Genomic DNA, 27,952 nt, shown 5'->3' with positions numbered 1-27,952 from the left:
AGATACTGCGGGGTATTTTGTACGCTTGCGTGAAACGTCAGTGGTGTGTATGCGGCTGGAGGAGGAGGATGGGACACTGCTGATGCTGATGCGAGAGCTTTCGGTGTCTGACTGTGATCAACATCGGTGGACTGACTGCCAAATGATGGAGCTTTTTGGTCTTATTTTATACCCCTTTTGTTCCATTATTGGCGTCGACGAGGGACGCTGTGACTGATGTGTTTTATGAGACTAAGATAACAGAAGAATTTAAGGAGGAAGGGACGGTTTCGTGTCGTCACTCGTCTGGCCTGTCTTGTGACTGACACAGGTGGATTGCCGCTGGAAAACGGGATCGAAATGAAGACATAATCTTGGACTATCGCAGAGGCGACAGTTTCCGTAGTTACCTCTTAAACCGTGGAATACAGAAACCACCATTTGGTTTAATTAAATTAGGAGAGGTAGAAGCGGGACTGTTTGGCGTGTTAGCTAGCTAATAGGCTAATTTGGTTAGCTAGTCAGTTAGCAGCTTCTCTGGCCAATGGCACGAAAGAAGTGGGATGCTCGAAGGAGGAGCTAACGTTAGTTGCTAGCATAAATTCATTGGAAGGTTTGACTGTCGGCGTTATATTTAGTAAACCGCCTTGAAAGACATTTAACATTATAGCTCGGGGTTAGGTTTGAGTAGCACTGGTCACACCGTTTCCTCGCTGCACTTTGGCTCCTCAGCAAAGAAGCTTGCGATGTATAAGATTGGATAATCGGCTAAGAAAGCTAATGTTGACAAACACTGGTGACTTAACCAACGCGTTAATTTTTTTTCGTTTCCAATTGGCTCACGAGGAGAGATGCTGTCAGTCGTTTTTTGTCACTTCATTTCTGAGACTTTATTGCGGTGATTTACCAGCTTTCAGGCAGAAGTGAAGCATGTTAACGTTGGATGTGCTGAAGCGCAAACATTTGGCAACAACCAGGAGTGGACCTGCCATGACAGAAAGCCACATAGTAGGTCAAAAACACATTAGAGAGAGAGTATGCCTTTTGAATTTAGGTAACATTGTTGTCAGGATGTGGATGGCAACTAACGTTACTGAAGTTAAAACAACAAATGTGTGTTAATCCGTTGCCTGACTGGCATTGTTTCTAAACCTACCCAACTTTCTTCTTAAAACTACACCTACTAGTCTAGCTAAGTTATACTATTATTTATAAAATCATATTACCGGCCTGCATTTTTTAAAATATCAGACGTAGACAATGTTTGTAGGAATCCCACACATTCATTTCAAGATGTCATTGTTGGAGATGTGTAATGCCATTTAAAACAACAACATGGCATTTAAGCTAAATAACTTGATCTCGACGACAGCAGTGAGATAATACACCAGCTTTCTGAAGTTTGTAAAGTGGAACAGCCAATATAAATGGAACCGACAGTTCTGTCTGGCCCTTTGGGGCACACACAGTGGGAGTCAGAACAGCCATTTCCTCTCGGATTTCACACACTGGATTCAGACAATGGAGGTGTGCTCTGTCAAAACAAGGGTGACCAGACAGGTTTGGATTTCAGAAGCGGCGACCAGGATCTAACATCCCAACATAGTGTAGAAAAAAACATTTACCAGGACAAGCCAGTAAAGTTGGACAACCTCATAAATCTCTCTGTTTTTCCTCGTGGAGATTTTCTGTTTGAGGGAGATCAGTTCAATATTTCCCAAGCTTCTCTCCATAGTAATCATATAGAGGAATTGTCCTTCACAGAAAAATCTGAGGGACCTGATGAACTAAGTGAGTGCACTTTGTCATGGCTATTTTCTCCCAAACTCACTGATGGGATTGGGAAAAACTCTGCCCATGAGGAACTGAGTCTGACGCAGGAGGCCTCTCTTGAGAGCCCAGATGCCCTCAGTAGTCAGGCTGAGCTAATAAGCCTCAGTGTACCGGTCTCTCCATCGAAGATTTCCGAGAGAAATTCCGAGACCAACACAGGGGATCCATTTTTGTTGGTGGATCTCCTCTCAAATGAACACTCTTGCCTCCCCCCAGAGTCTTCAGGTGAGTTGAACCCACAGGGTGTCAGTGAGGAGCTGGTAGGCCTGTCGCAAGAGGAGCAGGCAGGTCTCCCTCCCTCGCAGAGCTGGGAGACTTTATCACCCGAAACCAGAGACAACTGTTTATTAACTGATCAAGTGACTGTTCTGCCTGTAACCTGGAGCACTACCCTGCATGGTTTACCTGAGAACTGCCTCCCGCATAACCACGTCAGCAGACCACTGGAGTGCGTTGAAGGATCTGTGCCTTTGTTGGATTTAGAGGTTCCAGATTGTGACAGCAGTCTGAGCTTGTGCCCTGCCAGTCCTCCCTCTGTTATCTGCACAGGTCCACCATTGGATTTATCAACCGAGGAGTCGGAGGTAGAACATGCAGGAGCTACTGTAAATAGAAATGTGACTTTGGACCAAGGCGACAATGACTCATTTGCACTGGGTTTGTCCGCTGAACCTTCATCACTGACAGTGCCTCTGGGTGAAGATGCCTTCAACCTGGGTGATTTCACCAGTGAGAGTTGCTCTGTGGAAAATGAGTCGAAGGATTTAATGGAAGACGATATTTGTTCTGAAACCAAAAATCAGGGGAATGAGGCAATGGCTTTGGATCTGTGTTTGACTGCTGACCAGGTCCATGACAAGGAAACTTGGGACTTGAAACCACAGGAGGGTGTACAGAATGGAAGTGACCCGAGGGAAGAGGAGAGGTTGACAGACAGTAACCAGCTCGAAGGATCAGATAGTCATGAAGTGTCTTCTTTTGATTTTTCAGTTAAGGATTTGCACACTTCTTCCCCTGAGGCTGCATGGACTAGTGAGCAAACTGTGGAGACACTTTCTCTCTCTAATATGGTGGCAGATGACTCACTGCCAATGGTTTCAGCTGAGAATACGAGGGAGGAAGATGTCTCCCCTCTAAAAGCTGTGTTCGATGCGTTAGACCAAGATGGAGATGGCTTTGTTCGTATTGAGGAGTTCATGGAGTTTGCTGCTGCCTATGGGGCTGATCAGGTGAGATGGCACATTTTTCTGTTGATGTCCTAGTTTGGAGCTTGCAGCTACTGGGTATTGCATGCTGAGTGAAGTTCTGTGTAAGACCATATAAAGCTCCATATACGTAAATGATTTATGATTGATTTTCTGCTAAACCGCAAAGAGCTTCCTGCAAAAAGCCTGCTTAACTCAATCAACTAAAATCCATCTGGCTGATGTCACTTTGCTATCAGTATTTCAAGTTGTTTAGGATCTAAATCTATTTACAACTCACTATTGTTAGAAGTGAGTAAATGTGGTACAATTTTTATATATATATATATATATATATACACACAGTATGTTTTTTTTTTTTTTTTTTCTGAAACTGAACCTTGATTGTGAGTTTAAAAGTTTTAATGAATTACATTAGGTTTATGTTGCCCTGACATACAGTGAAGCCGAGGTAACACCACCCCTGCTGTGGTGCTGGTGTGCTTCCTACAAATCAGTGCCTAACATTCAGTGTAATAGATTTACTAATACCGCAGCATATTATTAAAACCATGCCAGGATTAGTTTGTCATCTATATTTGGCAAGTGTTCAAAAGCCAGGATTTGGGTTATCATCCAGATAAGTCTGTCAAGCGTATTGGCTGTTATGAATTCTCTCCGGCCCGGCACTCCTCCATATGTCAGATGACAAACACTCTTCGTTATATTTGCATAATTATCCTGTGGTTTGGGGATAATCTCTTGAGGAATGGCTGATGATGCGCCTCACTCCACCCATGACACTCACCCATTTGTTGCTTGTGGCCCTTTTTGGAAATAGTTTCGCAGTTACTTGCAAGTCAAGAGACAAAGGAACAACTCCTAAAAATGAATCCTACTAAATTATAAGGTGTCACATAATCAGTGTCAGAAATAAAGGAGGGCAAAGGGCAAAAATGCACCAAGAAATCTCCTAATTCCCCTAAAAAACCTGATTGAGGGGGAAAATTGCCTCCCAGGGTTTGAAAAATAAATATTATTATATTTACCAGTTTAGGCCAAAATCCTAATCCTATATCAAGCCATAATTTAGTTTTGATTCAACTTCATTTAATTTCCATTTCCATCTCTAACATACATTCACACAAACAGTGCTGTTGCATGCACTGATAATAGCAATAGTATGCTTTTTATTTACTCATGTTGACACAAGGTGGTGATTACTGTATGCTTTTTAATCTGGTTTTATTTCAAAAACTGCAACTTTTGCACTAATTACTAAGTGCCCCCAAAAGTTTGTAAATGCCCCGCTTTTTTCCAACCATATAAATATATATATTTTTAAGTCCTACACTGCACATAGTGACAAATTGATAGTCAGTGAATCAGCATTTCTCTATAATGAGCAGTAAAAGGGAAGAGAGCCTATTTGCTTCTCATCAGTGCATTTGGTTTTGTCATTGCTTTTTCCCTGTGTAAAGCCATTGACTAAACCGTATTATCCTTTGAGCATGGTAGGCTTAGGTGTTGGTCTTGTCTTTAACTGAAAGTTAAATTCAGAGGAACATTTGACACAGGCCTCGCACGCTCCAGAGTCAAATTGACGTCAGTTTCTTTTTCTGTCAGACACGCATGTCTGTATGCCTGTCTAAATGTTTACAAGAATCAGACTGAGCTTCAGCAAGTGATCCCACCGCTGGCAAATAACAGTAAAAGGGTGGATGCAAACAATGATGTAACCAAACTAGGGTTGCAAAGGGGTGGAAATTTGTCGATTTTCGAATCTCCGGAAACTTTCCATGGAAAGTTAAACTGGGGAATTTTGGAAACAATCCAATTTGTAAACTTTAATGGGAATTATTGGAGATTATGGGAATTAATGGGAAATTATGGGAATTTATGAGAATTAACTGGAAATGTTGGGTAATTCATACAAACTCCATCTTATACAAACATAAATATAAACATTTTGTTTTGTAATAAGCAGACAGGCATATGCAGTGAATACAAATTTTGAATGGGTGTGGCCTCAATAGCCCTGCAGTAGGCTAACCATTGACCTTAAAGCTTAACATATGAAGGTAGCTAGCATGCTGCCTTTGATTTACTATGGTTATATGTGTGCTAAGCTAACCATCAGCACTGTCTATTGTTTCCAGCCAAGAACAAGTGGGCTATACAATTAACACACAGGTTAATAGCAATGGGTAATGTATTATCCCCTCCCAAAAAAAAAAAAGAAGGAAAAAAAACTCCCGTGGAAAGTTTCCAACTTTGAAAATTCCCGAAATTTTGCAACCCTAAACCCAACCAGTTAACATAACTGTCAAGTGTGCCCTGATGAGCATGCATGAGATAACTTTTAAATAATTTTTTGGTCTCTATTTCTTCATGAAGAATGTCACTTCCAGTATTTATAATCCCCCTCAAAGTGCGTCTTGTTTTTAAATGTTGATTTTAGATACGGGGCTGATTCAGGCAACATATTTAATTTAGAATATATTAACCAGCTTAATTTAAGCTCTTTTCGATGAACTTTGAACAAGGCCTTTGGGTGAGGATGGGTCCTTGTTGGTACTCCAAACACAGAGTGTGACGCTAGCTCACTAATTCTTTTTAATCCCTTCTCTCCCAGTTCAAAGCGCCTCTTTTGCCCCTGAACTGTCCCGTGTCTAGCCGTAGGTATCTGTGGCTCCCCAGGCAGGGAATTGTGAAGGATTAAGAGTAAAATGTGTTTTCCTGAGTCAGAGGGACTCCATGGTTTTGGGTGCCATCCACCAGCTGCCCATGACCTTGTTTTGAGGGACAGAGAAGTGGAGCTTTTGTGATGTTAGTCTAATGTAAATCGATTCAACCTGTTGTTTTGCTAGGCAGTGCTAAAGGTGAGACATTTAAATGACACTGGGAGTTGATTTTATTTCATAGGTGTGATCCATTTTACTGTTATTCCATAGTGTTTGCTTTCTGGTGGAGTTCTCCTGCTGCACCTCCCGACTATTCCAGCAGTTTCCTTTGGATCTTTGTTTCTTAAAGGTTTTCCTAGGATGCTGACCAGATTGTGCAGATTGATTACTTCTGTGTCTTTGTGTTTCGCCATCGGATATCTGGTTTGCAAGAGCTAATTTATGCCCTTACAGGAACCTCCTCTCAGATTTCTGTCCTTTTCGTGATCAGAGAGAGACGGAGGCTTTGGCATGTTTGCCTTTTTCATTTACAATAAGTAAGCTTGAAAGCAGATGGACTTATCTTCAGAATTTGTGGAATGTTATATAATGTATGTAACCTTTCAGTGGATTTGGCATTCATTAGCTGAACTCAAGCACCAGTGGGAAAGTCATGTCTGATCTAAGGCTGATATGCAGCTGAAGTCAAAGTGCTGATTTGTTTCATGCTGAGGTAGCAAATGGTCCAGTCTTCTCATATCCGTTTGCAATACATGTGTGCTTTTCATATTTGATCATGTGTTGCCCTGATATGCTTGTGTGTTCCAGTCACCTGGAGATAAAAGTGGTTAGGAGCAGGCTGAATTTGCATGCGTGTTCGGCTAGTGCTTGAATGCTAAGCATGCAAATGTTTCCTCCGGAATTATTCCAGGATATGATATGTGACTTTGTGTGTGGTTTGAATATGAGCATCACGTAATGTAGAATCTTAAAGCTCAATTTATGTATAGTCTATTGTATATCAACGTTTAAACGCAGTTCAAACGCAGTTCAACCGCAGACAGACGTCTAGAAGGTTGATTTGTAGCCTTTATCTGGTTTACTGTAGCTTAGTGATATATCTTGACTGTGTTAGGAACATGAACAGTTAATGCTGACCTACTGTTACTGTGTGCAGGTACTATTCTACCTTTTAGATGAATACCCAAAAATAAATGAATTGTCCTCAAATGGGAAATGTCCAGGCATGTTCCAAATCTGGTAATTTGGTTATTGAAAAGCTTTTTCTAACCACCACTTTCTGGTTTCACTCACTGGTTTTGACCCTAATTCTGCACAAAAGCCATACTGAACTGCATTGTGGTCGTGTCTCTCTTGTCAGTCGACATTCCCAACCCCACTTTGGCCAGCCTCTCTCCCCTCACCCGCTGCTTTTATGTACTGCCCCTCTAATCCACAATGGAATGTCCCATGCCCTGAAACGTCCCCTCTCTTGAGTTACCTTTTTGTTTTGATAATGTTTATATCCTAAGATCATTCTGTTTTTTTTCTTCTTCTCATCTTTTGCCATCATCTTTTGCCAACCCACTAGGATTATGATCATGGTTATCAGAGTTTTGTTTAGGAACTATTGTGAAATCCCCTCAAGGAAAGACTCACCAAAGGGTATTCTTCTCCATGGGGTTATGCACAACAGTGGTCTGTGTGGAGGCGGTCAGGCGTGCCCCGGCACTGATTAGACACAAATAGAGGAAACAGAAAAACCACAGTGCCTTCACTGCTTCACTAAGCAGACAGAGTTGCCTTTGAGTTTAGTTTTTATCTGCCTTACCACTGTCTCTCAGGGCTGTTTGTTAGGTGCAACAATGCAAATTATTACATAATAATGATCCATGATAATACTGTGAGTTACATGTTTAATAACAACAAAAGACAAAGGAACTAAGAAATGACGTGTATAAATATATTATAGCCAAGTACCATTACACATAAATCTTGAATTCCTAAACTTCATACCAGTAAACTCTGTAATTATATAGCACATTGCAATAGCAAGCAGTATTTTAGTCAAGACCATCTGAACTGAGACCAAGTCATCACTAAGACCAGAGTGTATGAAGACCGAGACAAGACCAAGACCAGACCAGTGCAAGTCCCACACTGCATGCCACGATAAGATGTGGAAAATGCTAACCATAGGCCCTCCTCAAATTGATCTGAAAGATCCACATTCCCATTTAAAAACTCCCACAGAAAACAAATGAAAGATTCTTCTTCATTTACCTCTATTATTGCAATAAGTGTATCATTAGAAATGCCTTGATAAAATAATCAAAAGGCAGTTGTGGTGTTGAAATAAAATCCCGGGTCTTCTTTATCTGAGACCGAGACAAGACCGAGTAAAAAAGCGGTCTCGAGACCAAGACCGATCTCGAGTACTACAACACTGATAGCAAGACAGCAGTAGATGCAGGTCAAATATAGAGTACTTGGGGCCAAATCACAACTGGACTGAAATCACATTCACCTCTAGTTTTTAGGTTAGACCTACGAATAGCCGAACGACTCTGCTCATAAGACCCGAGGGGCCTGGCACTGCTGTACAGGGCATGCTTAACAACTCTCATGTAGGCCATGGATGCTTCTACGTTATAGTAGGTTTACAGTGCTCTGGTTACCTTGGCTCTTACAGTGGTTCATCCAGCCTGTTCAGTCCTATGTTGGTATAGTATACTGCCCCGGTCTCTTACTGCAGACGCAATAACCAGGCCTAATAATAATTCACTGCTTGTTATACTCGTTCTGTAAAAATGTCATCAGGACCATAGACACTCATTTCCCTTGGTTTTCTCACCTCACCCAGCAGAGGTGTTTCTGAATAAGTTCTTCATGGAACAAACTACATTTCCGTGAACTGTGATGATCCATTGTGAAATGGAAAAGCTATATTCTAACGCCCACCACCGGCCTCCACCACACATTTCTTTTCACAAGTTCAGTCCTTTAAAGACACAGTTTCTTCACCAACTCTTCTTCAGCCTACAGTGTATAGCAAATCTACTGTACATGAAGGTTCTTGCGCAGCAGAGATGGAAGTTGGATGAGCCCTTGAATCCACATGCTAAAGTTAACATTGCAGTGTGAACCACCACTCAGTTAGTTCCACCACTCCCCTTCTCTCTCTCTCTCTCTCTCTCTCTCTCTCTCTCTCTCTCTCTCTCTCTCTCTAAGTACAGCTGGGCTTAATTCACAGAGCCCTGATCATAAGCCACGGGGGTTGTCGGAGTCAGTTTATTAGGAGTTTCAGCCTCCTGAGTCAGAACTCAGCGTTGCTAAGCCGATCAACTTGTTTTTATGTGTAACCAATATAAAAAGTGTGGAAGAGTGAGGCCCCACACACAATGAAAGTCCCTGGGAAATGACCATGTTCACATTGTGTGCTTACTTTCTCGAGGAAGAAAGTGAGCTGAAACCACAGAAACCTCTCCTGACATACTCCCAGGCTCCTTTTCCAGCTAATTTTGTCAGCGCTACACGCCTTAAATTCTACTGTAATAATGGGTTGGTGTAACTGTGAGATAGATGACATTTGACTCGGTCTATTATTTGTGCAAATAGATTTTGATTCCTCGGCGCCACCAATAATTCTACCGCATATAACCGGCTTGGTCTTTGGGAGCCAGTGAACTAGATAGTGACATTGTTATTTCTTCCTTCCTGTTGTATGCAAAGAGAATAAAGGCTGTACTCTTTGCACACTTTAAAATCCTGGTAAACTCACTTTTGCTCTGAATCCAATAAAGTCAGAAACACTTGACGTCTGCAAAAGCGTTTTTTTTTTTTTTTTTTTTTTCTGCGGGAGGTCAAAAGCTGTTTTTATGGGTGATTTGTTTGCTGCTGTAATCAAAATCTTTGGAGTTCACGTAGTTCTGCAGTAAAACTGTCATGTCAGTAAAAGAGAGTTCTTTTAGAGTTTTATGTACAGATCAAGTACTGGCTTGTTCTTCTGCATGTACTTTCCCATTGAAGTCAGAATGCAAACAATTTCCCCCCCCCTTGTGTGGGGAAAAAAAATGTCCCCATACATAATTTATGACATCATATTGAAACATCAGGGTCAGAACAGATGATTATGGTAGAGGGACTTCCTTCTGTTGCCATGATGGAATTACAGTTTAGAATGTTGTGTTACTTTTATCTTTCAGGTGAAGGATCTGACCAAGTTTTTGGATCCCAGTGGACTGGGAGTGATCAGCTTTGAAGACTTCCACCGTGGAATCTCTGCAATCAGCAATGGAGGCGAGTCATGAGATGCATGTTTTAACACTATTCTCTATTCAAGACCTGCTCATGTCTTTAATCGTTTTCCTTTTTACCTCTTTATCTAGTGTTCCTTTTTGTGGACTCAATTGATCTGTTGTGTAAGACTCTGGGGGGGGGGGGGTTCTACATTTTAATTGATCTGTAAAATCGACGTAAAATAAATACATTTGGACAAATATGGCTTACTTTTGTCTAATAAATGCAGACATTATTTGTTATTGTACATAATGCTTGCATCACAAATCACAGAACTGTGATGCATGGTGAACTCCATGTTCTACGTACTGCTGTTGGTTTTTTATCTGCCTGTAGTACTCCATGTGTAAGAATAAACATTTTTAATTATTTATTTCTATTTTATTACCTTACCTGCAGATAAGCTAATTCTGCTGTGTAAAAAAACAACAACTCAGCAGCAAATTCCTGCAGCTACATTTAGTCTCCAGCATCTGGCTCCATCTCTCTGCATTCCCCATGGCGCCAAATATTGTTGTCAACACAGTATGTTCACATCCATCGCTCAGCTGACATGAGGGTTTTAAAAAGGAAAGCAAGAAGACTGACCCAGATCCACTCAAACTGCTGTTATTCTGTCTTTAACCACTTTCCTGCCCTCCTGTTCCACTTTATACAAATCTGCTGTAAGTTGTAAGGACTCAAATACTGTATTTCCCTCCTAAAATGGGAACAATTTTTAAGGCTGTCTCGAAAGTTATGTCACCTCAGCAGTAAATCTAATCTAAATCTTGAATTGACTTTAAATTTGAACTATTGTCAATTAACCTTTATTTACAGTGTCAAATCATAACAGGAGTTATCTCAGGACACTTTACAGATAGAGTAGGTCTAGACCAGGGGTGGCAAACCTGTGGCTCTTGAGCCGTATGCGGCTCTTTGCCTGCTCCTGTGAGGCTCTTACTGTGTGGCTGGGGGCTGTGTCATTGGTTGATTGTTGTTTTTAACTTTTCTGAAACATACAGTATTTCAGATAGTAAAAAAACACATTTGAATGCATCTGTCAATACTGCCAATACATTTGCCAATTATTTTAAAATGGAAAATAATGCAGCAGAGTTTTGAGGACAGATTCTGCAACCTGAGGAAAAACGGCGGCCACAGATCACCTTCCTCGTTAACCCTTTCACTGCTGAATCCGATTGTTTGGCAGCCCCTTTAGTGACAAATGAGTGAGAGAGTTGCTTCGAGTGGCCACAACCGAGTTCAAACAAGACCTGAAAAGGATTGTGGATAACAAAGACTGTCAGGTTTCCCACTGAGTGGGAACTAAGTGATAAAAAGTGATTAAAAAAAAAAAACTATGAAAACTGCTATTTATTATGACATGTCATTAGATCTGGAAGACACTGTTGCTGTTGTAGTGTGGACGTGCATGTATTGTGTGGCTTTTTGCTATGGTGCGGGTTTTTTTTTGTGGCTCTTTATACCTAACTGGTTGGCCACCCCTGGTCTAGACCACACTCCATAATTCATAAAGACCCAACAATTTCGCCCAAGAGCAAGCATTTGGCGACAGTGGCGAGGAAAAACGTCCTTTAATGACTCATGGTGGGCGGCCATCTGCCGGTTGGGAAACAGAGACACTGATACAGATATAAAGAAACTTTGATTCATAATAATTTATATTATTTTCAATGATTGTAACAGTGAGTGAAGTATACATGATGGATTTAGACACCCCAAAGTGACATTATTACAAAGAGTTTCAGCCCTCCGGCAATTTACAGCACACGCTGGTTGTATTGACACACTGCACAGGTTGTGGCGACGTCACGGCAATAGTGCCTGCTTGCCTCAATCCACCCCGCCTATTGATTGGTAGCACTCTTTCCCAAGGCTTACTGGGTTGCACAGCTCGGGTTACTCTTGTCATTAATAAGGCATGCACTGGAAAGCATGAGATACACAAACACATGGGCTTATTGGCAAGGTTTCAGAGCGAGAGTGGCAGAGAGATGGGCTTTGAGCAGAGAGTCCTATTCACCTAAATTATTTACTGTCGTCTCTCTGCCCTGGCCTCTTTTTTTTTTTTTTACATTTGTCACTAGTTGCAAACCTGTGTTGTAAAGTGCAATTACACAGACATGCCTGTTTGGGAATATATTGACAAAACACAATCTGTGCTTTTATATATCTATATTTTATATTACCTGAAATAATTGGCTGAATAGAAGGTAGATGAACGTCTCTGTCATGTATAAATTGTAGTCATGCGTCATTTAAGTTATTTTGGGTTGGGTTTTTTTGTGGCTTGTTTGGCTAAACCACATATCGTGTAACCATGATGTCATTGGTCACAATCCAGCCATGGATCATTGTTCCATGTTACCGTTACTCACGATCTTCTTGGTCTTTCATGCCTCTCTTCTGTGTTTTTCTCTGTAATCAGCAAAGTGGAGAATGAATCGGATAGTTTTACATTAGTGTGTGAAGATCAGACCTCAACCGTTACTTCCCAGGTCACTCACACACTGCTGAAAGAATTCCACTATGCTTGTACAGGCGGAGTGCAGTTTTTTTAGACACTTAAAAAGAAGTGTGTTTTCTCTACCACCGTTTCTCCACCTCCCCTGCTGTAATCAGAAGGCAAAACCTACTCTTCCAGCTCCCAGCCTGTCTAGTTTCAATTCTATTCATTCAATGCACCTCACCTTCTTTTTTTATTTCATTTCGGCACCACCTGGCAGGGGTACCTTTTTAATAAAGACAGGCCTGCAGGCTATGGAAATGCCTTGTCCCTTATAGTTGCTATTGCATGTCTGGAACAACAAAAGTTGGTCTAGAAAATATCTGTATGCTTTGATATTTTGACATTAGGCCAAGTGACTGCAGGTGTGTTGCTCAAGCAGAAGCCAGCTTCTGCTGCGCATACTCATTTCACTTAAACAGCCTGCAATGTGTATGAGTCTCGAAGAGAAACGGGTTACATAAGACCAGGGGGCACAAAAACCTGGCAGCTTTTGAAAACACGGTTTGTGTTCTATTCTCTCTGCTATTCACAGCTCTGTTTACTAGATACAGGAGCCACAGTGGCTCCATCTTGTTGCTCTTTCTCAGGTTACATTACTTGTCTGCCGGCGCTCTCAACAGAGGCCTGGATTGACACATTAAAATTGGATATGGCTTGCTACTTATCCTTATGTATTGTTTTATTTTGCCCATACACGTATTACAGGACATTCTATAGCCCTTGAAATGCGTGTGTAAAAGTTACATAATGTTTACGGTCACATCACGCTTAGATTGCTGACTGTAAATATGCCAGAGTAGGGCAGCTAGGACACACTCTAAAATGTGCTGATTGCATACTTATGCAACCACATTTCCTTCCCTTATCTAGATCATATTTGAAGTTTAAATTGAAGTAATCCAATTTCCATTTGGATAAAATACTGTAGATACAATTGCCCTGTTTCATGGTAAAGAATGAGTTAATGTGAATTTAAATTGGAAATTAAAAAAATGACACAAACATTTTAATATTTTATTTGAGTATATAAAACATTCAGTGATAATGAAATGAGATTAAACGGTATATTAGTATTCTACTGTATCAGGTAGTTCTGAGATGTAATTCACAGGCCTACAGTAGCAGACACCACCGTTTTCAGAAAGAGACTGGTATATCGAGTCGCCTTTGTAACATCGTGGTCGTGGATCTTCTTCATGAGTTTGGCAGACATTTAAATTAACATTGTATACTGCTAATCGGAGGGTTGGGCATGAATAAGGTAATATCCAAGATTGCGGTCTCATTATCATGATCGTATTTCAGAATAAATGCTTACAGGCTCCTGATTATGTAATTGTGCACTTGTTCACAATGCAAATGGATATTTCATATTGAACAATGCATCTGAATTGTCAAGCATGAAAATCTTGACTTGGGTATTTGATTTTTTTATTCAAATGGTTTATAAATGAGAAGAAAATGAATCACTGTAATTTTCAGTCTATTAGTACTCTCGTGGTACATTCTATAAACCATTAACTCAAATCTATAACCTGCTGTGACACATTCTTTCTTCATAATGGCTGCTGTTTTGCACACAGGCATTGGTAATATACACACCAGTCTTTTGTTTGCTGAGGCTCCTTTGCAGTTTGAATTTATGTGTTTATTCTGTGCACATTAAACCTGCCATCTTCCTCTCTTATCTCCAGGTCCAGAGCCACCGCTCTACAATGTAAACTACAGTCCAGGCGATGGAGCTGTGGGCTGTCCAGAGGAGTACGATGAGGTGAGGCGCCACACAAGAGGCTTAGCCTCTCTCTAGTTGTGTATGTGTTCCGTTGGTGCACGCAGCAGCACAGTGTGAAGGTTACAGGCTGAACTCCATGTGCACTCTCACTCTTCCCACTGTAATTCACTGAGTGGCTTGCAGAGCTATCATTACCACTCTGTGAATGTTCCACAGACTGAACACCCTGGTTTGGCTGACACTAAATATCATCTGGCTGGGTAGGCCTTTGAGTCGTCTTTGACAAATATTGAATTAGCTGGAATGTGCCTGAGTTTTTACATGTGTGTGTTTTTACAGTTGTGGTTAGCATATCTGGAATTCCTGTCTCCTCTTGTGCACCGAACTTGTATATTTAACCATCGTTGTTGCCGGCCTCCGCAAAATTGAAATGTTTCTGCTATTGTGTGCACTTCCAGCATTTCAGGAGTCCGACTGTTTAGTGGCTGTACATCTGTACAGCTCCCTCTCTTGGTTTGGTTTAGAAGTGCAGGCCCATGTGCCACAATCAAGAGTGCGAATGGGTTCCCTCAATTCAATCCACTTTTATGGCTTCGTGAGTTGATCATTTTATAATAAAAGCAGGCTTTTTCTGAAATACTTTGGTAGAACAAACATTGTGGATTTTTGTTGAGGCTAGTAAATCTAATACAAGAGACACTAACATCATATGAGATGTATTGTACAGTTTCATTGGATTTAATGACTGCTCACAGTGAAGGCCTTGCTGAAAGTTGTTAGTCATTGAAACTAGAGATCTTTCATATGTTATAATGGAGTACGACCAAGTTGAGGGTGAAATTAAGATTATTGGAGTTGCAGTAAAAGGTAAATGAACCGTAAATTAAATTGCCCAAAATAGTAAACTGAGAAATAGATCTTCCTCTCCTCCTGTATTTTCTAATAGTTCCTGAATGATGCGTCTGTCAAGGTTAGTTTTGCACTTGAGGTTTAATTGTTTTTATTGCAGTATGCCTGGAAATGGCCACTAACAATATGTAAGATCCAGTGATTTATAAAGTGTCCCTCTACTGTTTACTGGAACCCAGAAGCAGAGTTTTGGGGAAGTTTGTGTTTATGTTTGAAGGAGACGCCACACCTGTGTCCATGGCCTTGTTTTTTCCTCTAGTTTCTGGCAGAAAAGGGTTCCTCTCTCTGAATGGCTGTGCTGTTCTCACCCTGTTTGCTTTCAAAACAGGCAAGGTGAGGCTGTTCAGCTGAGGCCTGGCATAAGAGAAAAGCAACGCCCCATCCACCCCGTTTTTCCTTTACTAAATATTTTCTGCCGTTGCTAACTTTCACATTTCCATCCCACATTTTAATTCTTAAATAGAAACCATAGCACATCAGTAATCGTCAACAGTCATACAGGTTATGCACTTACTCTGCCTTTCGTAGTGTTATAGCTTAACAGCATGTTTAATGTGTTATGTTTATTATGGGCACGCAGTCAGACAGTTATGACTTTGGTTGTTGTGATGTATAGCCCTCATTTACTGTGCAGTCTGCAACACAAAGAACATGGCTTAATGATTTATACTGTCACACTGAGTCAGGAAGTGAAGCTCCCAGGGGCCAAGAAAGATTAAACAGTTATTCAGCTGATCGGGTGGTGTTTTAAATCGGGCCTGACGCGTAGAAGGCTGGTTGATTGAGCATTACAGCTGACTTCTGCTACTCTTTGGACTTTGTCTCCGTCTCCTCCCCCCTGACCACCCAGTGGAGCTGAACGAAGTGTTTCAGTGTTTCCCTTTTTCTTTTTTTTCTTTTTCCAAACGTACTCTCTCACTCTCTCTGAGAGTGAAGGTGAGGAAGCATTGGTAGTTGTTCGCTCTCATGGAAGGCCGTCTTTCCAGTCCGTGAGAATGGTTCTGGGCATGGTCGATAGCCCTCTGGGCCCTGCTTCTCCTGCCACTGCATTTATAATGGTATGTTCTGCTTTCCAACATGACTCACCTGTCTTTACCTTCATTATTGCTTCACAGCTCTGATACCTCATAATGTTTCAGTTGCTAATAGCTTCAGATGTTCTTTTTTGGCATGTATCAGTGTATGGGTTTAGTGTTGAGCATTTGGTATTTGTTGCATGGAAAGCTTAAAGCTTTTCTCATTTAGTTTGAACTTGTTGCTTAGAGGTGTTGATGCAGCAGGTTTAGCTTGGAGCAGCCATCTGAATCACAGCAGACTCTCTCTGAAGTCTGTTTATGCTTTATGATTTGTTTGGTGGTTTGCATAATTGGCGTCTGTTACTGGCTAGACCTTAAGATTCAAAATGGACCCGCTTTGAAATGGCTTTTTTAACTACACTGTTTGACCAACCTATGTGTTCTTTACGTTTTGCTTCACATAATTGCAAATAATCCCAGTTTTGAAATACACCTGATGCTATTTACTGTCAAATCCAGAACCAATCACAACGCTTGTTTATCATAATAATGGTAACAGCTTGCTGAGCACTACGTGTTTGTCCTTTGCAGTTTTGCTGTACTGGAGCAAAGTTTTCCAGAGCTATGATGTTGTTATTATTTTAATCAGAAAATACAGCATATACATATAGGGGTGGGGGAAAATATTGATACAGCATAGTATTGCAATGTTTTCCGTGGCAATACTGTATCGATACACAGACGCCAAGTATCGACCTTTTATTATATATGTGTTGGTCAGTTTGTCTGTTTAACAATCCCATTTTGCAGCAATAAAACTGAAGTGAAAACAGAGAAATGTATCTTTTTAGATAAAACAGATGTTGACAAAGTTCCCTTTTGGGGACATAATTTGAAATTGGGAAAATGTTGAAGTTTGGAAAAAAGGTAATAAATTGCAATATATCGCAGAATATTGCAATATGTTTAAAATCGCAATAATATCGTATTGACATAAGTATCGTGATGATATCGTATGGTGAGGCCTCAGGTGATTCCCACCCCTAATATACACATCTATTAATGTTCATGCCCTGTTGTTACCATGGTGAATTGTTCCGATCATTATGTTTGTCTGTTTACTGCCTGATGGGCTTACGGTAATGATTGTTTTCTGTTTCTGTTACTGCAGCAAAATGAGGTGACGGACAGTGCGTACCTGGGCTCAGAGAGCACTTACAGTGAGTGTGAGACCTTCACCGATGAGGACACGGGGGCCCTCGTACCCCCCGAGATGCATGAGGACGTGGAGACGGACAGCGGCATCGAGGCCACACTGCACGACCCTGAAGATGGCGGAAATAGGTCCATGTAAATTTCACCATCAGCCATATACACAATGTCAATTTTGGCCAATACGCTGATACTTCCTGGATACATATTTACGTCCTCTGCTGTGTGCTGCAACCCTGAATGACTTCTGTGAAACATCATCAATTGTAATCCACTTGTCATGAGATCAACATCATAATTCTGTTCGTAATCGCTGCTGGCAACAAAGTGTACGTAAATGTGTGTCACATCTCCAGCTAAGGGTTAGCCCTGGAGTTGCCCTACACTAACCTTTCACACAGATCACATGGTTTGAGAGTCTTTCCCGCCCAACGCTGGGTCACTTGGGTTCTATTTGGGTCACCAGACAGGCAGATTAAACAGAAGCAATAGACAGCCACCACTTTATTAACCTTAAATTCCTCTAGATACACCAGTGGGTAGAGAGTCAGTCAAACATAAAGTATCTTACTCTTCTTCTGTGTTTGGTTTCCTCTGGGTTTTTTTTATTTTTCCAATTAAATACAGCTCCTCATGTACACATATTTCATGTATTGTGACTGGCAGTTTGAGGCAACATTTAGTCAGACTGTTGATGTTTTCTGTATGTCTGAACAGGAAAGCTCAATTAGAGATAACTAGAAATGTGGACAGAGTGAGCACCCGAGACCTTGAGCACAGAAAAGCCCTTCCACCATTCTTTTACTGAAGTCGGTGTGTCTGAGTGGATCGTCATTTGTATCGGAGACTGAGATCTGCTCAACCACTGTGAATTTTCAGTTAACGTCTTAAAAGTGTTCATGATCACAGAGTGAGATATTTTTAAATGGTAACCCTTGCAAGAATTGGACAGTTTCTCATACTGACACACAGCTGTCAGTCACTAGTCTTTTTCAAATAGATTTGTCTAAATCAGAAAGAGTTGGCATTATTATACCTTTTTATCATTGACTCTTTTGGTAAAAGTAACCTCCATTTAAATCTACCATAGAAGACAAAGTAGCAGCACAGTGAACTACATTTGATAAGCATGGTAGTGAGTCATCGTGGACAAACTGTCTCTGTGCTGCTATGATCCATTATTTGCATCAGACAAGTAGGACGAATAGGAGATCTCTATCTTGATTTGAATTCGATTCATTCTCTCTTATTGGTAGTTACAGTTAGTTGCTGCAGATGAGGTCTATATGTCTGTACACAAATTTTCTTGTTGATATATTATTTGGGGCAAACGCAAGGAAGGAAGCGCAGAGAAGCGAGGCCTTATCTGCTGACGCTGTGACCCATCTGTCCGGCTGGATGACTGCTTTGAGTGGTCTGCCTGACAGGGATGTTTTTGGACTTCCCATTCCATGATTGAGCCTTGAATTCCAGGAAGTGTCGAGTTAGCTCTTTTTTTTTTTTTTCTTTCTGTGGCATGGGCAAATCTCATTCTCTCTCCTCCACATATTATTCATACCATTGCCCTGCTAAATCCACTGCTGACGGGAACCTAACACTGTGACCTTTTATGTTCTCTTATTTCAGCAGTCTGTTTACCAAAGATTTTGAGACTCCTCACCATCTCACCTCCCTGTTAAAGTAGATAAGCTTTTATGAAAAATACGGGCATGTTTCTCATGCCCAAACAACTTGACGGAGTTTGCCAAGTCACAAACAATTTGCAACTTACAGTGATTTAACGTTGACTGTGAGTAAATGCAACAAAAAGGTCCTAAGTAAAATGAGATTTGACCATGTGTTAGCCCAGCTAACCTTAGCCATATTCAGGGTAGGAGGATATGGCCTGGACTGGGGATTAAGAATCTAACAGGATTAGCCTCCCCCACCCTCCTCTGTCCTACCCGTGTCCCCACACACATTTGGCACTTGGACGGTCAGCAGGACTGTCTGTTGGCTGTTGCTTAGCCTCAAATCTGATTAACCCACTCGCAGTCCACCCTTTGTGGTACAGCCTCAAGTCTTTCGGGTGGCACAGACGATGCAACATCAGTCATGTGGCACTGATTGGCAGCTCGTTAGAACCACAGACTTTGCCGTTTTCAAAAGCAGACCCTTTTGTTTCCTCCAAACTGGAGAGTCATGGTTTTGTTTTAAATCGGTGTAACCTGTGAAACTTCAGAATTCCACTTTGGTTGTCTGGTGTTTTTACTCCAGTTGCTCCAAGGCTTTCACGCCAGGGCAGCGGAGGGCCTTTAAAGATGCGTTCTCTCTCTTCGCCGTCCCTCTGTGTGAGAGACCTCAATATGGGGCCAAGTAGTAAGAGCCTGAGTAAAGAACGGTAAGTGACTCCAAAATCGGTTGTGTTACTATTTAACCAGTGGAGCCCAATGTTTGCACGGGGCATTGCTGCAGCTGAAACTGCATTGTTGTCTAGGTTAAAAGGGACTGAAGCTGACAAATGCTTTTTTTTGTGTAACAGTGTAGGATTTTAGGTTTTCACACTGAGAATTAAAGTGATGTTTTAGCTTTGAGTTGGCCAGATGAATGTCATTTGTCTTGTAAACAAGGAAAATGGGCTTTGTCATTGTGTGCTGAGGAGGCAAGATTTTCTGCTGATTTGGACATCCTCATCCTGTGTGTGTGTGCTTAAGACATCTAACCTATCCTGTTGGACAACAGGAAAGTGGCCAGCTTTCCTGTTAAATAAATATAAAAGAGTTCAGACTTCATTTACTGGAACTTCACAATTCACAGCAAAGACTACCAGATCCACGCAGTAGAGCTTTGTTCAGTTGTGTAACAAAACCCGCCAATTATAAGAGTGACAGCCATTTCTGTCAGCGCAGTTAAGAACAACAACAACTCTTCATCTTGACCCACATCAAACTACTCAAAGGTTCCTCTCACATGTCTCAAGTGTTCCTATTGTGGTTTTGTATTACCAGTGAGGCACAAGACAGTTTGTTTCAGCCAAAGCAGACGTTTAGGATTAACAGATTACCTTTGAAGACAAGTGATCATCGAACTTGTCCAGATTGCCGCTCTTGCAGGGGGGAAGATTAATTGTATTCGTTCTGGATTTACAGTAGGCTCTAGTCATTTCCAGGTTTCTCGGTCCAACACACAACCATCTTATCCAGAAACTATCGCTCAAGTACTAAAGCATGTCTATTCCCTTTTTGAATGAATTCAAAAGATTGGTTTGACTGAGATTGAGGTTTTGTAAATGGATGTTTATGTGGCTGTTTATACCCAGCCGGATGTCCCATGTGTATCCTGTCTAAACCTGACACATTTTCCTCTATTTATGGCTAGTTAGCTATGCTATTGTTGTATACACAAGTGAGCACACACACTAACAGTTTTCCATTCTTATGTGCACCTCAGGTTTTCCCTGAACTCTGAGCTCCATAACCACTCTCTGGTGACGGTCATCGGTGGAGAGGAGGAGCACTTTGAGGACTTTGGGGAAAGCAACAGCTCCGAGTTGCTACTGGAGAGCAGCGTGGAGGGGACCGAGGGGGAGGGCCACTCCCCTCTGGTGCAGCCACCTGAGCAGATCAATGGCTCCTCACTGCTCTCTCCCAGGTATGAGCTTGTCTTCTCTACACGGCTAAACCACAGTTCCTCTGACAAAGAGGAGTTGGTGTTTAACTCTAATCTTGTATGAAGTCACTTTGAAATGTAGACAGCCTGAAGATTATTTAACTGATGTGAATATTAATATCATTTTCACCAGACATTCGTTTTATCAACCCTCCTTGATAAGAGGTGTGACGTTGTATTGTCCAGGTTTATGTTCTTCAGAGAAAATGTTTCTCTTTCAACAAAGACACTGAGGTCAAACGTTAATAACAGCAATCTGGTGACGTCCTTCCCAACTCTTATCTGCCTCCTTTTCTGGTGAAGGGCAATGATAAATGAAGTGTATACAAAGTTCATTACATCAGTCTTACTCTCACTGTTGCAAAAGCTATTGAAAATGTGGCTGTTGGGCTAAATCCTGTTCTAAAACTGTGCCACCTTTCATTTGCCCTTGTTGTGCGATCCTGAGTAGTCTGGGTAAATGTTTTAAACTCGCACTGTAAGGGTGGCACCTGTTGCTATGCTTTCTGGGACAGACAAGAGGTGGCTGTTTTGAGTTCAGACACCTTAAGGAGTATCCAACAAGCTTTGCCTCTGGGCTGCACAAGTACAGATACAGTTAGCAGTGTGACGTGTCCAACAAGCATGAAAATACAGCAACATTTCTACACATACACTCTTTATGGCACCAGTCATTTGTGTTAAAGCCCCTGTCGTAGCCTCTTCCCAGTCATCTTTTTTCAACCCTCCTCTGTTTCATCAGAGACCAAACGCCGGATAAAGCTTAATTCCCACTTGGGTGATATTTCCTTGATTTGCTTTGCTTAACTAACTGCCTAGTTTTTGTAGCCCATTGACAATACTGAAATAAGCTGGTCTTACTGGATTGGCCCCAAAAGCAATAATACAGGTGTGTCCTTACTGTTGAAGAATTTTTGAAATCCGTTTGGTATATTTTTTGGATACATCAAAGTAAATGTATGAAAGTACAAATATAGGGTTAATTATGCATCCTCAAGTGATAGTTGAGAACCATAAATAATAAATCCCAATCAGTGAATTACATACTGCATGTGAAAGATTACATGGCACACAAGTTGGTGGTGGTTAGGCTAAAAAAAAAAAAACACAAATAAAATATAACTGCATCCCACAAACTTCACCCACTCAGTGTGAATGCGTCACTGTGTTTTGAGCCAATCATGCTCATTGTTGGCGCATGTAGCAGTGCTGCCTACACACACACACACACACACACACACACACACACACACACACACACCTATCTACATATCACAGGGTTTGACTACACGTACACACTGTTGGGTTGCTTCTGTTCTACAAAAACACATCGCTGTAAGATTATTTAACAAAGCCATCCTTCAGGGAAAAAATGGCTCAGTAAAACAGCGCATAGGACCATCAAGTGACACTCACTCATATTCTACCACACCATTTTTCTGACTAAATAAAGAGGAACTTGTGCCAGCAGGTTACATAATTCAGAGCTGACTTGCTCCCTGAATGAACAATAAGCCAGCAGAGGTGATGTGAGGAGAGGATACAGACTCTCAATGAAATGGTCAAATGTGTGTTTCATTCATTTGCTTGAAAGCTCAAAGTTATGATGTTTTTGACTTAATTGTAACCATTCTGTAGGTTTTCTGAGCTCGCGGCAAAGATGCCAAAGTTGAAAGACAAGAATGTTTTGGCAGCAGGGGAAAGAAAATCTCAACCGTGCTGAAGAGAGATGAACACATTCTTTATCAGAGAATGTTTTGTCTCCTTAACACTACCCAGAACTCAAATCACAGCCACACTGCAGCCTGTTTCACATCTCCCTCCCACTTTACTCTTTCAAACTCTCCTTTGGATTTCACTAACACCTCCTGCACCCCCCAGAGGTGTTCCTGTCCCTCCTCAGTGCACCCCTTCTTGTCCGTCACTCACCACTTCTCCTCCTCTTCCTCCCTGTTTCCTCTTTCCAGTGCACCTGCTCCTCTCCCTGACTGCTTTCAGAGCTTCCTCAGGGAGGAGGCGCTGGACTTTTTCTGTAGTCAGTGTCACAAACAAATAAGTCGTCTCGAGGACCTCTCCACTCGTCTCAATTTCCTAGAGATGACTAGGTAATACGTCATTCACAAGCCACTCCATGTGAATGTGTTTGCAGTGCTGAATAGATACAGTATCATGCTATCATGCATGTTCTCTCTGTGTGTGTGTGTGTGTGTGTGTGTGTGTGTGTGATGTTACAGATTGAACTCTCTCACACACATTATGGTTTATTTTGTGGGTGTGTTTTAAGCACATTTTACCTCATACTGTTCCCAATTTTCATCTGCACCCTCTTTTTTGTGTGTGAGTTGCAGTGTGTTGATATTTAACATTTAGTATTTATTGATGGAAAAACTCACTTAAGGCATTTCAGTGGCTTTGATGCAGTTCTTAGATGTTGGTAGCCAGCTCCTTCCCATTGTTACCATCTGTACAAATTATGATTTGTCATAATGAATATTTTGCTCATCTGAAAATAAGCTAAAGGTCCCATATTGTATTATTTTATTATAAAGCGGGTCAAAGTGCTATATACAGTAAAAACTGTAAAAGTATCAAAACGCTCAATCCATGATCAATCCACACAGACCGTATTCAGAAATGGTGTCTTAAAAGGAGTCGTCAGGACTTCCATACGCTTGTGATGTCACAACTATACTATATAGGTATAGTAAACTATACTATATAGGTAAAGTGCTGCTACAGTGCCGTTACAGTCATTTCCCCGGCTGCAATAACACAGATGCAGAAGATCCAGTAACGCTGATCAATCAGAGCAGACTGGGCTTTCGGGAGGGGGGCTTAAAGAGACAGGCGCTAAAACAGAGCGTTCAGACAGAGGGTGAATACAGCTATATTCTGACCATATGAGAAAAATAATGTGTTTAAGGCATGTAAGCATGTTCTAGTAGAAACCCAAAATACAAGTATGAACCTAAAAATGAACATGATATGGGACCTTTAATAAATTGATTGTAGAAATATGAAACAATGACCGCAGGTATCGCAGGTGAGTAGTGTCTATTTCAGTATTTTCTGCTCTCCATGTCTTTGTCCTCATGCTTCTTTTAAGTTGTTGCAGAATGACTGCTGCTAGTGAAATAAAACTTTTCAAAGAGCTTTCTTATATCAGAACCGACTTTCTGATCCAGGATTACTGGCCGGTAGCTATATTACAGAAACTTAGTCATTCTGAAATCTTTTTTGATGTGTTAAACAACTGGATTTGCAATAGGGCACCATTCAGAACTTCAGAATTAACTTTAATTAGGTATTTAGAAATCTAAAAAAAAAACTCCTATTTTAGGATTTATTTAAAGTTTCTGTAATGCTGTCACAGGTCAGAACTGATCCTAAATCAGCACTTGTTAGACACTGTTATTAGATGCTGCTGTGTTTTATGTTAGATTGCTGTGATGTGTGAATATCTTGTAGCTTTAGTTTCAACAAAAATCCAGTAAAAAAAAAACTCACCTCAACATACCTTTTTTTTTTTTTTTGTGGGGCTCCTCTACTAGCAGAGAGCGGGACAGGGGTTGGATAGGACAAATACCAGGAGATGGTGTCTCTTTCCTTTATCCTTTTTCTCTTCCTGACCATTTTTCCTGTTGTTCTGTCTTCCCATCCAGCGCTGGCAAGAGGCTCTCCAGCAAGAAAGTAGCAAGGTGAGCCAAACAGTTGCTCTGATTTCAGCAGGCAAGGGTTCATATTTCTAGAATGATTGTAATAGATGGTTTTGTTTGGCATACAAAAACAGTAGTTTGTCAAATGTGAACTGGCTCTGGGGATTTAAATTTTTTCCACGTGCAGACATCTCCTCCAGAACAGCTCGATGACTCTAGACACCATGAGCGACTTGACGCGGGACATCCTGGAGCTCGCTGACAACGACATCACAGACAAGGTGAGAGCTCGCCTGTGGAGGAAGTTAACTAATGCTCTTTTTCAGCAACACCTGCTTGTTCACATCCCTCTGCTTACGCACGACTCATACCTGTGAGTGGCCACAGTTTTAACCTGTTACAGCAGTTGGAAAAAAGAAGAAACATTTCATATTTGGAAGTTAAACAGATGCAAATGACTATGAACGATACGATTCGATTCAATATCCCGCTGCGTCACCTCCTCAATATTATCTATCTCTACACATGGCTTTCATCAACAAATTCAAGATATATATATGAACTCCCCTTTTTATTGTATCTGCTCCTAAAAAAACAAACTTCCTTTATTTAGCAGAGGCTGAACACAGCAGAAAACAGACACAAGGCAAAAACAAAAAAAGCAGCAACCGGAAAATCAATAAGCAACATCAGTAGGCAATAATTGATTATGATCTGTCACCGCATCGATGCAGAATCGTCCAGGTCCGCATCGCGATGCATCAATGCAGTGATTAATTTCAACACCCCTACCTGTTAATGCATTATAGTTGATTACTCTTACAGTACATTTACATCTGTGTGTCACTAACCTTCAAACATGTACATTGCCCAGGTGCTCCTCCTTGAGCGTCGAGTGGCAGAGCTGGAAAAGGAGTCCGAGTCATCGGGGGAGCAGCATGCGCGGCTGCGCCAGGAGAACCTTCACCTGGTGCACCGGGCCAATGCCTTAGAGGAGCAGCTGAAGGAGCAGGAGGTCCACGCGGACGAGAAACTACAGCAGGAGACCCGTCGTCACAAGGAGGCCCTGATCAAGCTGGAGAGGGAGAGGGGGCTGGAGCTGGAAAACCTGCAGGCCAGGTGAGCAGATGGTTGTGTTTACAATATCTTTAGTGGCAGCTTGAAAATCTAAATATATTTATTTACTGTGCAACAGATGGATTAATATTCTGTATAAGGGCTGCACACGCTACCTGGTTTGTTAATAAGAAAAAAAAAGTTTTTGATATTTTGTGATCATTTTAACTGGATATAGACAACAACATCTGTCCGTGTTTGATATCCTGAGAAGATTATAGTTTGTCGTTTTTGGTGTGTTTGCTGTATTAGATTTAACGGCATATTAAAAACACATTTGTTCTTTGTGAGGCCAGTGGTCCACATGATGTTTGTTGGAGAGATCGTGGCTCTACACTGCCACCCTCTGGCACTAATCGGCCACTGGATGTAAGCTATATCCCTGTGGTATAGCATTGTTTACTATCAGAAAGCAGCGGCAGTTGTTACTTTGTGGCTGTACTGTAGGTTTCTGATTTGGATCGGTGTTTGCTTGTCAGGCTGCAGCAGCTGGACGAGGAGAACAGTGAGCTGAGGTCCTGTGTTCCTTGTCTTCGAGCAAACATCGAGAGACAAGAGGAGGTAAGAGAAGCAATATCTCATCTCCTGGTTTGTTTTGCCTTGTTCAATTTCCCATCAGTCTTAACACTCCTCTTCATGCTCACCTTGGTTTTTTTCCCCCTCCATTTTCCAGGAGAAGAGGAAGCTGCAGGATGAGACCGAAGCCATGTGCGACAGGCTGCAGGACGAGACGGAATCCCGCAGGAAGATGGCTGACAAGCTGAGCCATGAGCGCCACCAGAACCAGAAGGAGAAGGAGTGCACTCAAGAGGTGGGACTGGGTTCTCTATGTACAACATAAACAGTACTCCGCATACAGAATATTACAATACAGCGTATGGTTGGACAACCTCACTGTCATGTGTCAGATGTTCCTATCTAAGTGAATCAAGTGTTTTAGCCGTAATTTGATAAGATTCCTAAGAACTTTACTAACTGGTGGCTCTTGATTCCTTTGTACCTCAGCTCATTGAGGACTTGCGTAAACAGCTCGAGCACCTACAGCTCTACAAGCTGGAGGCTGAAGCAAAGAGAGGGCGCACGCCGGGCGCGGGGCTGCAGGAATATCAGACCCGCACACGCGAAGCCGAGCTGGAGCAAGAGATCAAACGACTCAAACAGGTAGCACGCACATTCTGAGTAAAGGATACTTCCTGCCGTGTCTTCTCATTCTATCACTCTAACCAGACTGTTTTGAATGGAAAAATAATTCAGGATCCGGCCTGTACTGTTTTTATGACGTGTTCCATTCGACTCAACCTCTCCAGGACAACCGCAGCCTTAAGGAGCAGAATGACGAGTTAAACGGCCAGATTATCAACCTGAGCATCCAGGGAGCCAAGAACTTGATGTCGGCCTCTTTCTCCGACTCCCTGGCAGCTGAGATCAACAATGTGTCTCGTGTAGAGGTAGGTCTCAGAAAACAGGACAGAATGCGGAAAACAGTCCTTGTCGATTCACCTTTTTTGTATTTGAATTTTTTCTAAAAAAAAAAAAAAAAAGAAGTGTTATTCCGTGTTATCACTTTTATCTCCACTGACTTCTGTTCCTCTGTTTCTAGTTGATGGAGGCTGTCCACAAACAGGAGGAGATCAACTACAGACTCCAGGACTACATTGACAAGATCATTGTGGCCATCATGGAGTGCAACCCCTCCATCCTTGAGGTCAAATAGACTCCGTGCAGCCAGATGGCCGTGCACAGTGACTCCTCAGGCTGTTAGAAATACTGGCGACTTGGCTAAAAGAAAACTACCGAGAGGATGTAAAAAAATATTTTGGTAGGAAAACACCACGCACTCAACTCATCCAACTCTCCCCCCCCCCCCCACCAGAAAGAGAAGGATTTAAGATTTCTAAGAAGTCAATGGCTGTCAGTGGGGGGAAAAAAAAGAAGCAATTTTCAGTTAATATCCTTTGAGTCTGTACTTACTTGTGAGTGTATGTGTTAACTCTCCTGAATACACTTGGGTTCCTGTGACCTCCATGTATTTGGCTAGAGGGACCCGAGTCTCCCCTTGTTGAATGAGTGAATGTTTAAATGTGTACAAGAGGTCAGTATCACAAAGGGTTAGAAAATCTTCCTGTCCCTTTCCCTCAAAAACAGTGTCAATGTAAGCTATAAAAAAAACAAATAAAAAAAAAAACAGACAAT

General features: G+C 41.6%; 1 protein-coding gene across 3 annotated transcripts; it reads left to right on the top strand.

Annotated features, from left to right (window-relative positions):
- The first annotated feature begins 56 nt into the window (after positions 1–56).
- On the top strand, positions 57–27,952 carry rab11fip3 (RAB11 family interacting protein 3 (class II)). 3 transcript variants are annotated; one of them, XM_078278883.1, is made up of 13 exons: positions 57–3,041; positions 9,865–9,958; positions 14,165–14,241; positions 17,299–17,471; positions 20,769–20,969; positions 24,650–24,685; positions 24,831–24,924; positions 25,518–25,762; positions 26,239–26,320; positions 26,433–26,570; positions 26,765–26,920; positions 27,067–27,207; positions 27,360–27,952. In XM_078278883.1, the coding sequence occupies exons 1-13, from the start codon at positions 1,407–1,409 to the stop codon at positions 27,471–27,473; spliced, it is 3,186 nt and encodes a 1,061-aa protein (XP_078135009.1). In that variant the 5' UTR covers positions 57–1,406; the 3' UTR covers positions 27,474–27,952. The 3 variants fall into 3 exon arrangements, with proteins under 3 accessions (XP_078135009.1, XP_078135008.1, XP_078135010.1); XM_078278882.1 differs by having other exon boundaries at positions 17,299–17,477; XM_078278884.1 differs by lacking the exons at positions 57–3,041; positions 9,865–9,958; positions 14,165–14,241 and adding an exon at positions 15,904–16,169 and having other exon boundaries at positions 17,299–17,477.

The sequence above is a fragment of the Sander vitreus genome, chromosome 21, assembly GCF_031162955.1.
Source record: "Sander vitreus isolate 19-12246 chromosome 21, sanVit1, whole genome shotgun sequence".
In the NCBI taxonomy this organism is placed as follows: domain Eukaryota; kingdom Metazoa; phylum Chordata; class Actinopteri; order Perciformes; family Percidae; genus Sander; species Sander vitreus.
The sequence above is the reverse complement of the archived record's forward strand: the minus strand, read 5'-3'. Positions and strand labels throughout refer to the sequence as shown.

Excerpts from the sequence above, each read along its gene's own strand:
- rab11fip3 (XM_078278882.1), top strand. The coding sequence starts at position 1,407 with ATGGAACCGACAGTTCTGTCTGGCCCTTTGGGGCACACACAGTGGGAG. Across the intron at positions 17,478-20,768 it reads GATGGCGGAAATAGGTCCAT|GTTTTCCCTGAACTCTGAGC; the intron begins GTAAATTTCACC and ends TGTGCACCTCAG. Across the intron at positions 24,925-25,517 it reads ACAACGACATCACAGACAAG|GTGCTCCTCCTTGAGCGTCG; the intron begins GTGAGAGCTCGC and ends TACATTGCCCAG.